The sequence below is a fragment of the Schistocerca americana genome, chromosome 4 (assembly GCF_021461395.2).
Source record: "Schistocerca americana isolate TAMUIC-IGC-003095 chromosome 4, iqSchAmer2.1, whole genome shotgun sequence".
NCBI classification, from domain to species: domain Eukaryota; kingdom Metazoa; phylum Arthropoda; class Insecta; order Orthoptera; family Acrididae; genus Schistocerca; species Schistocerca americana.
In genome coordinates this window covers 252,946,312-252,958,621 of record NC_060122.1, presented here as the reverse complement: position 1 = coordinate 252,958,621, position 12,310 = coordinate 252,946,312, and the positions used below count along the sequence as shown (strand labels likewise).

The 12,310-nt window shown below is 41.8% G+C and overlaps 1 protein-coding gene across 1 annotated transcript in view; it reads left to right on the top strand.

The window, feature by feature from the left end:
- Window positions 1-12,310, top strand: part of LOC124612725 (alpha-tocopherol transfer protein-like) — a 59,290-nt gene that overhangs the window by 34,082 nt on the left and 12,898 nt on the right. Inside the window, exon 6 of the mRNA XM_047141092.1 lies at window positions 10,196-10,301. Within this exon, the coding sequence (XP_046997048.1) occupies window positions 10,196-10,301 (106 nt within the window). The remainder of the gene's footprint in view (window positions 1-10,195; window positions 10,302-12,310) is intronic.

Below are 12,310 nucleotides of genomic sequence, written 5' to 3'. Positions count from 1 at the left end.
GACATGGAGTTAGATGTTAGGAAATGCTTTGAAGGTTATATCTCTTCTATTAATTAATTATGTGATATGAAACAACACAAAGTATAATACAACTGATCTTATTTGAAGGCGAGTAACAAACGCCGAGGCTGTTGTCCATATTTATCAATAACAAAATTAGTAAAATCAGACTGTCCAACCACTTTTCTTCTGTGAACGCTAGGCATGTACAACTCACATAACCTGTTTTTTTAGAACGCAACCGCACTTTTACTTTTCCTAGGGCACTGAAGGATCAATGAATTTTGCATGTAGTGGCAGGAAAAGCAACACCAGTTAATAGTGCCTTTTCCACATCAGGAAAAAGTCTATATAATTATCAGTAATATCAGTGATAGATTTACAGCTGTTTGTTTTCTAGTAGCACAAAAGTCACACTTCGGTGCTGGTTCAGATGAGAAGTTATCAATATTATAATGTTTTTGGCCTGTTTGGCTCGGAAACACTTAGCTTTGCGGAGCTACAAATTATCAAGTACACGAAGTACACGTTTCACAGCATGATAAATTTCTTCTGAGTAGTTTCAGTACGACGAAACCTGGTACCTATCCAGTTAAAGTGACCAGAAATTCCTGGCCGGGATAGTTACGTTTATTGGAGTCTACTTCCCTTGCCGCCTTTAGGTTCTGCCAGAAAGCCTAAACGTTCTGGTTTTTAGAAAGAAAAGCAATTCTCTGTCATGTGAGGTTTCAACATACAATATTTTCTGTTTCTGTAATTGTTCAAATGTTTCAGGTGAGCCTTTCTTTGATGAATATGGACATCTGAGAAATCTACGACTTTTTGAACTCAAAGGGAGGCAAACATCTATTGAATCAAATTTATTCATCACATCAATATGGCAGCATGAACAACGCACTGGTAAAAGCTGTGCTTAGTTAATATTAAGAAAGTGTTGGTCCTGTTCACTGACTTTAAAGATCTAAAAACATTATAATACTATACAGTAGCAAAAGATGTGCCCATATTTTATATTATCTTGTTATATTGTCACTGGGTGCTACTATTCATTTCTTTGTAAGATTTACTAATGTATTGCAGTTACAGAGCGTCGTTGTTTTCCCAGCAATAAGCAGTTATAAAAATTATCCCAGTTTCGACACCCAGAAACATGGTCACTTTAATTCATTGCACATACAGAAGTCAGATACATGTAGACAATTGCACAGTAAACTTAATAAGTATTATGATTTGAGAAAAGCCTTGAAACACAACTTATATTACTAGCCTTAGTCCCCCGAATCCAAATCGAGAATATCGGAATTGAATGATTTTACAAAAGAGAAAAGGCTGCTAGAGAAGACTTCAGGTAGTGTGACGAATAAACAAAATACACTAAACTAACTTACCAAGCTTTCTTAAGCTGCTTCACTTCCTTCCAACATTATGAAGTGGCGAAATGAGGAATATCCCAAATATGTACCTGATTTATCATTTCGTATTGTGTTACGATTAGAACTTTTATAGCATAATTCCTCTGTGCGTTCTCTCTTCCATCTTCGTCTTGTTTTCAGAATACTGTGGATGTAAAACTTGTTTTACGTCGAACTTAGGGTTGTCGTCTGTAGCTATTACCTCGTCGGGAGACACTGAAATAAGGGTGTTGAAATGAACTTAAAAACATTTATTTAATATAATTATTTCTTATTTAGAAAATAATCATACGGAACATGTTGCGGTAGAGTTCACTTATTTTCAGCTTTTTCATCAGGTCTTTTTTCCCTTTGCATATTTGTAAAACTCCGTGCAAATCAGCTTGTAGTTAAACAGGCAGCCGTAGATTGCTTCCATCAGTCCACTGGGTTGGAATCAACGAAAGTAATCTTTCCACAGTGGCTTTGTGTGCGAGAATAGAAAAACAAAATACCGCATAATTTTAGCAGTTGGGGTTTGCGTTCAGGCCTTAAGAAAGGAAATCCACCTTCCTTCTACGGAGTGTTTAGACTTCCATTCTTCCGAGTTAGGCTTAGTTTCTGAAAAGCTCTTTGTATATATTCCTGAAAACAAATGTTGCCTGAAATCTTCGAACCATTTTAGTCAGGAATATAATCGTTTTTTCAATCATTACGCAATCAGGAGTTTCAGATAGTGTCGTCCAATCAAATACTTGGTATTTATTAAAAGAAAGAGTTCATTTCTCTAAGTAATCAAATGCTACGGTACAAAAAGCCATTGTCTCTTCCTCGGATTTGGAAATCAAATTGATTATTTCTTGCAATTTTGTCATATGATGACATGATGGAGACCGTGGCTGTTGTTTGAAGACAAATGATGATGGTGTTAGGACAGCAACCAGCCACAAATTTACTTTCAGTTCCTTTATTCAAAGCCTACCTTTATCGGTTTCGAATCGTTGTGATTCATCCTCAGACGGTTTCACGACAATTAATCTGTAAAAAACACACCACATGTCATAAAGAAAGCATGTAAACCGTCTGAGGATGAATCACAACGATTCGAAACCGATAACGGTAGCCTTTGAATATAGGATCTGAAAGCAAATTTGTGGCTGTTTGCTGTCCTAACATCATCAACATTCGATTATTTCTTCGCTAGGGTTTTCATTCTTTTATTTGTTCTAATTCATCTTGGTTTGCATGGCAATAAAACTGGCAATCTTCCTTTCATTCATACATCTTTGAGTGTCGATTAATACATTTCTTATTTCACTTAGTAAGACTTTATTTTTCTCAAGGCCTTTTGTATTATTTCAGAGCCAAGTCTGACTGCAGAAACATTAAGTAAATATTAGTGATGTGATTGCAGAAAAATCTGATTTACTTTAGGTGGCCTGACTGTGGCGTCAAAAACTTGTTTTAATGGAATCCAAAGCTCAAGAATTTTCTCAGCTACGGACATTAACGACAACCATCTCGTTTTTGAGTGAAATAGAAGTGTCTGATGACTGACATCAACGTATAATCAGAACTCTGTCCCTACCGCGTGTACTGAAAACGAAATATTTTCGTGACGATTATTTCAACGCCGACAGTTAAGACTCTAGCAGCGCTTGATATAGTATTGTGGGGAATACGAGCAAGGCATCCGATTCCTTCTACATTTTTCTTAGTGCTCCTTTAATTTGGTGAACACATTCCTCTGGCAGCGCCGATGAACTTTGCAGTTGTCTCCGATGTTTCGTTATTCAGCGAATCAAACTACAACAGCTTCTGTTAGATTCAGTCAGTTACAGTGAAGTACCGGGCAACTAAAGAAACGTATTTTCAGCCTTGTTATTCGATGCGTCGGTCACTATGCCGTAAAGCGAAATTTCTTGTAATTGTTTTATGCATTCGGTTACGGAGTGTGTTTAGAGAACATTTTTAACAATCGCTGTGGCTTTGGTCCTGGTTGTCGACTGGTTTGCACCGACTATGGAGTCAGGACACTTTGCGGCATTCCGTTTTACGGTACAGTTAAGAGACCTGAAGGAGTGATGATACTTGACAAGTTTATAAAGTGCTATTAGTTCAAATGGTTCAAATGGCTCTGAGCACTATGGGACTTAACATCTGTGGTCATCAGTCCCCTAGAACTTAGAACTACTTAAACCTAACTAACCTAAGGACATCACACACATCCATGCCCGAGGCAGGATTCGAACCTGCGACCGTAGCAGTCGCGCGGCTCCGGACTGTGTACCTAGAACCGCTAGACCACCACGGCCGGCCTGCTGTTAGTTCTGCGGTAGCGATTCTTCCTCGTTATTCTCTTTAATCATGAATGTAGAAATAGGTTTTGATGTCGATGCTACCGCGAATGTGTTTTCATTATTCTTCGTAGAAATGTGATGCGTGACGTCAACCTTACCTCCGTGAGTTACTGTGATAAAATAGCTACAAATCTCACACACCGCTTCCTGATCCGTATCGTGCGTCCTTTCCTGACAACAGAGCATTAGTTTGTGTAATCATCCGAAAACCGACACTTTGTCTTTCCATCCCTAGGCATTTTCGTAAGCTATGATATGATGAGTTTCTTAGACGCTAAACACTTCGGTCATCAAAATACACGTCGCTATACATTTCACGCCCTACATACCTGCAGTAATCACTTCAAATATTACTACCTTACTCTCGTGTTACTTATTACACTTAGAAAGAGCCGCCTTACCAGATCGCTCTTCAATGGGAACTGCCCGATTCTTCCGCGTGGCGCTTCTTAAATAGTGTCAGCTCGCTAGTACTGGAGAAGTCTGTTATTTTCGCGAATGACTGCTCTATACTTACGAGGTGCTTGTGTGGTGTCACCGCCAGACACGACACTTGCTAGGTGGTAGCCTTTAAATCGGCCGCGGTCCGTTAGTATACGTCGGACCCGCGTGTCGCCACTATCAGTGATTGCAGACCGAGCGCCGCCACACGGCAGGTCTAGAGACACTCCCTAGCACTCGCCCCAGTTGTACAGCCGACTTTGCTAGCGATGGTTCACTGACTAATTACGCTCTCATCTGCCGAGACGATAGTTAGCATAGCCTTCAGCTACGTCATTTGCTACGACCTAGCAAAGCGCCATTACGTTACTATTGATGCTGTAAAACATGTACCGTCAAGAGCGATGTTCACCATTTACGGATTAAAGTTAATTATTCCAACAGCTACGTCCTTTTTTTGCTAAAGTCTAACTTCCTTGTCCTGTTCCAGACCTCACGCAGCCTGCGTGAGCTAAAACGCGTGCCTTTCGGCTTTTTCTCATAGTGGGTTGGCTCTCTTGCCAATCCACAACAGCTTGCATCGTTGACACAGGATATTCAACATGCAACACCACCCATGAGACGACCTTCTCAACATAAACTGGTTGACAAAAATAACACTGGCTGAGGCTGCATTTACAAACTGCTCCAAAATGGTGTTGGTTCAGAACATGAGCCAATCTCTCAACAATAGTTTACAAAATCGGAACAAAATTTGATCTTTTAGGGATGTAGGCATAAGAGGGTTCATAACGGTGGCGGTCTCGATATCTCGTGACGGATGGCAACCCTAGACGGAAGCTGTCCATTGTTAAACCAATATAACTTCGTAGCAGGGCACGACTTAAACTGATGTACAATCTGAGCTATAAAACAAACTGTAGTCAAATATTTACAGTGTTGAGATGGCTGCATGGGCACGTTTCGAAAGCCGAAAATTAAACAAAAAATGTCGAAATATGCCCTTGGGGGTCTTCTCGTGGTAATGACAACAAAGCTTCTGCAATAACGGTTACCAGGAATAGCGTAGTGCGCAAGATATCGCACCTGGAGTTCTGTCTAACCATACAATGGTCACGGAGCTGTGCGCTTAGCTATAGTTGGAAAGTGTGAGGGGAAACTTCATTCCGCTACAGTTGGGATACGGCTCCCAGGCAATTTGGCGCAGTACATCAAAGAAGCCCATAACGGAAATCGGCACGGCGCACAGGAGTGGCTTTTTTCCGCCTTCATCTGATCCGCAGTACAGCAGCGTGCGCATTATTACGGAGGGGAGAACGATTCAAAAGGAATGAAGCCCGTGCTCCATAATCCATAACAAAGTGTCTGATGTTACGCTTTATAAAAAGAGCTTCTAATTACTGTAGCATCATTTCACTGCGATTAGCCACAAATGCTGCAGCAGGATAAACAAGAGATTTTATCGAAACGCTGAAAATCACTTCTAGAAGAGTATGAGAATTCTGTAATGAAAAAATAAGTATGTACTCCACATTCCAAGAAAGCAAGTGCCCCTCTAGCTTTCTGCCCCTTGCGGCCACATATGGGGGTAAGGATGTTTAATTCTGGGCTGTAATGCTGCCAACTTCAAGCCACGCGTACGCCTTGCGTGAAGCTGATCAGCACTTAGGGTATGAATTACGACACGAATGTAACAAAGTTTCGTGAAAGCACATTATAAAGACGCTCATGTTCAAACACTCCTTAATTTATTTATTCCTCATTGACACACATAACACAAGACGTCACCATGTTACTACACTACCGGCCATTAAAGTTGCTACACCACGAAGATGACGTGCTAGAGACGCGACATTTAACCGACAGGAAGACGATGCTGTGATATGCAAAGGATTAGCTTTTCAGAGCATTCATACAAGGTTGGCGCCGGTGGCGACACCTACAACGTGCTGACAAGAGGAAAGTTTCCAAGTGATTTTTCATACACAAACAGCAGTTGGCCGGCGTTGCCTGGTGAAACGTTGTTGTGATGCCTCGTGTAAGGAGGAGAAATGCGTACCATCACGTTTCCGGCTTTGGTATAGGTCGGATTGTAGCCTATCGAGATTGCGGTTCATCGTATATCGACATTACTGCTCGTGTTGGTCGAGATCCAGTGACTGTTAGCAGAATTTGGAATCGGTGAGTTCAGGAGGGTAATACGGAACGCCGTGCTGGATCCCAACGGCCTCGTATCACTAGCAGTCGAGATTACAGGCATCTTATTCGGATGACTGTAACAGATCGTGCAGCCACGTCTCGATTCCTGAGTCAACAGATGGGGACGTTTGCAAGACAACAATCATCTGTACGAACAGTTCGACGACGTTTGCAGCAGCATGGACTATCAGCTCGGAGACCATGGCTGCGGTTACCATTGACGCTGCATCGCAGTGAATGCTCATTGGAAGCGTGTATTCGTCATCGTCATACTGGCGTATCACCCTGTGTGATTGTGTGGGGTGTCATTGGTTACAAGTCACGGTCACCTCTTGCTCGCATTGACGGCACCGTGAAAAGTGGACGTTACATTTCAGATGTGTTACGACCCGTGGCTCCACCCTTCATTCGATCCCTGCGAAACCCTACATTTCAGCAGGATAATGCACGACCGCATGTTGCAGGTCCTGTACGGGCCTTTCTGGATACAGAAAATGTTCGACTGCTGCCTTGGCCAACACATTCTTCAGATCTCCCACCAACTGAAAACGTCTGGTCAATGGTGGCCAAGCAACTGGCTCGTCAGAATACGCGTCACTACTCTTGATGAACTGTGGTATCGTGTTGAAGCTGCATGGGCAGCTGTACCTGTACACGCCATCCAAGCTCTGTTTGACTCAATACCCAGACGTATCAAGGCCATAGGTACTGATTTCTCAGGATCTATGCGCCAAAATTGCGTGGGAAAGTAATCAGATGTCAGTTCTACTATAATGTATTTGTCCAATGAATACCCGTTTATCATCTGCATTCCTTCTTGGTGTAGCAATTTTAATGGCCGCTAGTGTATATCGCTGCGGCTGCTGGAGGTCTTAAACATTGTTGTCATTCACTTTGCATCATTGAACAGGCCAGTTCAAGTGCTACTGAACTTGGTTTAGCAGAATTATCAGTCTATATAAAGCAGCGGCAGTTGTGCAGAAGGCTAGATTCACATAACCTTAATGAGTAACTCGCTAATTGGGCATCCTGGAACATACAAGACACACGCTCCCGGTTATCGACCGCTATCCTGGCACTGGAAAGCGCCTGCAGTGACTGTGTGCCTCTGTTAACTTCTCGTCGGATTGGTTCTCCACGTCTTTCTTAGAAACACGGCAGACTAACACTGAAATCATGTCAACATTGAGGATGATAAACAACTAGCATCCTCTCATAAATCGCGACACGAATCGATTCACAGAATTGCAGGAGTGGTGATTGCTCATCATATGCGAACTGCAATGACTGGTTTAGTGACAGGAAAGAGAGCTACGGAACAGATTTTCTTGAATATGCAAACGGAGTATCTGCATTCATGTTCAGAAAAAACAGAACACCTTGAACGACAGGAGATAGGACGTTTATATTCACAAGACATGCACATTAGTACGTTCTGGAGCAACGATTAGTATTTGAACCACGTCGGCCCGTGGGTTCAGGATCAACATCGATATCGCGGCGCAACACCACCTGCCGGTAAAATGTACCTGCTGCTCTCGTTGTCGCGTGAAACCGAAGGTATCAGTGTGACTGGTGCAGACGTGCTCGATGCCTTGCAGACGTATTCGCGAATTATACCGTCCAATTAGTCAGTTTGAAAGAGGGCGCATTATTGGCATGAAAGAATGATGTATCCATCAGGGAAATTGCTGCTCGTGTGGGACGAAGCGTTTCGGCAGCGCAAAGGGCGTGTGCGTAATGGTCCAGGCAAGGCGCAAGCCGCAGAACACGACGAGGAGGTTCAGGCAGCATTAGCCAGTCCACCCCCCCCCCCCCCCCCCCGCGTCCTCCCCCTCCCCCCCGAGGAGATCGACACATCATCCGGACGGCATTACAGTACAGATCTGCGTCCTCCTCGGCTCCAGTGCAATTGCGGAACACGTCCTACACTATCAGGGGTGACAGTGCGTCACCGTATATTACGACATGGTTCACGTGCACGTTGTCCACTTCTCGCTTACCTTTGACGAATCTGCTGAAACACGTTAGACGCAGTGGTATATAAACGACGTCACTGGGGAAAGGAAGGGCATGTGATAGTGTTTTCGGAAGAATCAAAGTTCTGTTTGTTTGAAAACGTTGGCCGCATTTTGATTCCCCGCAAGTTGGGCGAGCGGTATCACAGTGACAGCATTCGCACAAATCGTACAGCGCCAACTCATGGTCTTATAGCGTAGAGTGCCATTGAGCACAACCACAAATCACAGCTGGTGCGTGCCCAGGGCACTGTGACCAGTGTGACGTGCGTGGATGACATCATGCGACCCGTAGCCACACCCTTTCTGCACAACACCTCAGATGCTATTTCTCAGCGAGACAGTGCACGAGCAGTTATTGCTGTACAAACACGTGCCTTCTTGGTGTCACAGGATTTCAGCCTTTAGCCCTGCCGCATCAGATCGCCAGACTTGGCGCCAGTCGAAAATATATGGGTATGGTGAAACGACGGGTGTAGCGCTGTAACCGCTGAGGAACTTTTGAAACCAGGTGAATGCAGCATGGACGGCTACACCATAGGACGTCATTCGCGCCTTATACGCGTCGACGCCAATGCCCATGGAACGAGTTATCAGGGCCCATGGCGGACCCTCTGCGTACTAGGCAACAGGACACATGATGAACGGAGGTGACTGAAATGTTAATCATTTCTGCAGAACATACTAATGTACATGTCCTGTGTATATGAACGTCCTATCTCTAGTTGTTCAAGTTGTTCTGTTTTTTATAAACATGAGTGTACTTTTCTAATGAGGCCATCATACTGGGTAATGGGTGTTACGCCATTGTGAAGCAGAAGTAGCTCTCTTGCATAGGATTCCTGACCACAGATTACGTAAAAAAGTTAGAATACGTCTGGTATGCAAGAGACCTCAATATGTAGACGTTAACTTAATATACGTACGCCGTTGCGTCATCTGTCTTGAGCCCAGCTATATGCAACCTGAGTTTCATTCTAAGCACGTAACATAATCTACTAGATACTGTTGACTGTGGCTTAGATGACATCATACATGAGTGCACCCGATATAACTTACAAACATACATTGTTTCATTTGTATTCAGTTAATCATGCACTGAATTGGTATTTTTATTTTAAAATCTCGCTATTGTATGTATGTGCTGTGGAATAATATTTTTTTGCGTCGTTTTATGTCGTATAGTTTATACCAGAGAAATTTTCACATGAGATATTTTGCATTTTGAAAGTTTGATAGAGGATAATTTTCCGAGCTATTTCCTTACGCTATGGGTTTTAGATAGCCATATGATTTAAATATTGTTATGAAGTCCTTATTTTTATATATTTTATTGACAACGATCCTGTATAATGACTCTGGCCGATTGTGTTTGTACATCTTAATAAGAAACGATACTTGCTAGGTTTTACCAAATCATCTTCATGATGGTTTTTTATTGTTCCTGTGCGTATTCACTTACCCAAGTCCTTTCCAGCAGCATCACCCAGGAAACAAGACTGAGTACATAAAATCTTTATGGACAGTACAAAAGAAACTACACGCACCTTATTAATATCATGTATAGATAAGCTATTTTTAAATGAACTTGAAATATCATTCAAATACTTATTGCTAGGTTATATCGTTAATGTGCATTTCACTTGTCTCTGTTAACAATCGTAAAATGATGGAGTCACTTTATTGTATGTTCATTACTATTGATATTTCAGGGTTAATCTTTCTTCTACTATATAAAATTCAAGTGTTCTTCGTATGTTATAACCTGTCAAATCTCGATTTCCAGATAGTGATCCATGAACCAGGCTCACAGACGTTGTTCGAGTATTTACCAAAAAACGTGGTTCCTGACGAAATGGGTGGCACTGCTGGCCCAGTAGCTCGTATAATGGGTAAGTAGTAGTTTAAGAAATTGTGCATTACGCTGCGTTCGTGCAGTCAGCTCTAAGGATGAACCTATGTTTAGCTACAATGGTGGCAAAACTACTTACAGACCCTACTGATTTTTCTCCAAGCTGGTCAAATGCAATAGTGAACAGCAAATTACTCGAATACCAAGAGCGCTGCTTACTCGTACATTTTGTTCATTTCTTAGCCTTCTTTCAGTTTTTTGCCTTTTTTCAAGCGGAATTTGTACATTTTTTGCACTGCCATTGGACATTCCACAACAATGACACTGAGGAAATGCACGAACTTCACTAGAGAACCGGCATATTAAAACAAGTAAAGAAAAACTGCTTCATTTGCTAATTCGAAATTAATGAAGTCCACGATCGGTTACAGCCTTTACATCAGGCCATTTTCAAGCAGATCTGAAACTTTCCTTGTCAATGCGTAACAGGAAAGGAAATGAAAATCATATCTCATATATGCACTCTATAAGTACAAAAAGAGTGTATAAATTTTGTTCTGCTGTAGAGAAGTTATATCAAATCATAAAATATATTAAAGTCACTCTGAGAAAAATGGGCGTTCTATGATTATAAAAACAGTACATTTCGATACAATAAAAGTCTTAGCCTGCCTTAGCTGTAAGAAGAATTCTCCTCTGACAATTAAAAATAAGAGACATATGTAGTAAATTCATTTTCGTAGTTCACCGTATACTCGATAGTCACACGGTGCATGGCATCGGAAAAAGAACTCGTAATGTTCTGTACCAAAATAAAACAGTAAAACCACCGTGTCTGTGTGAAAGCGATAGTCTCCCAAACTGCCAGACGAATATTCTCTGCTACAGAAAGTGAATTCATTAAGTTTGTTTTATGACTTGGGCGCCTACTCATTTCATTTTGACTTAGTTCTGTTTCCAAATAAAAATGCTTAGAATGCAGTCGAGTCTATCTGAAAACACCAGAACGTCAAGAAGACTGAGCACTATGTGGTCTTAAAACTCAAATGAAGATCGTGAGACAGACTTTCTGCGGCTCGAGAACATCAGATTTTGCTCGCTCTCTCGAAACTCCTTCCGAAAGTGAGGCTCGACGTAACTGTTATCGAGAACACCGTGCATTATCTCGCTCTTCAGAGCCCTTCACTCACACAGGCTTGTAGTTACCATCATAGAAGCACAAATTTTGATGGGAATTGGTGAAGGCAAGGGAGTTTTATGCCAGGTAATCCACTTATTCGTAACAATTTTCCATTTCAGTTTAAACGTGTACAATTCCCGGTGGCTCATTTTATGCACTGACCATAAGTAAAGTACAAGGCCATACACTGAATGCTGCAGGCTTGGATCTTAGTGTCAGCAGCTTTTTGGGTGTTCAACTCTATGCAGCTTTCCCTTGTGTTAGCGAAGCAAATAACCTCTTTGTTCATGCCTCCAATCACACAACTTCAAACCATGTATACAAAGGAGATTTAAAAGTCAAACATAAACTACACACATATGACGTCTCAGGCACAGCTATAAATAAATATATGGCCAACACCAGGCTTCTCAGTTAGCCCTTTAGAAAATGAAGAAGTGATACTTTGTGGAAGTATATGAAGAAATATAAATTCCTTCTCCTGAAAAAATCCAAAGAAACGGCTCTCAATGAGGAATGCACATTGGAAACATTTACTTCGACATATTTTGCCCCATAGTTCATAGCTTTGTTTAAGGATTCTCCACGGGTTCGGGACTGTATCTGCTGGACAAAATGGGTGGTCACCTCCTTTACAATTCCCTGTGCTGCCACTATTGCAAGCTAGAAGACTTAACATGTGATCGCGATGTCTCACCCACTGCAAATATTTAACACTTTCATTGGATGTAAAAAATTACTATCAGCCTTTCACTGGTAAAACATTCACACTGAAACCTTAGATATATCAGAATAAAACTCTTCATCAAGCTAAGAAAGGCCAGTGTATTTACTATACGGAATTGTGTTGTTGTTGTTGTTGTGGTCTT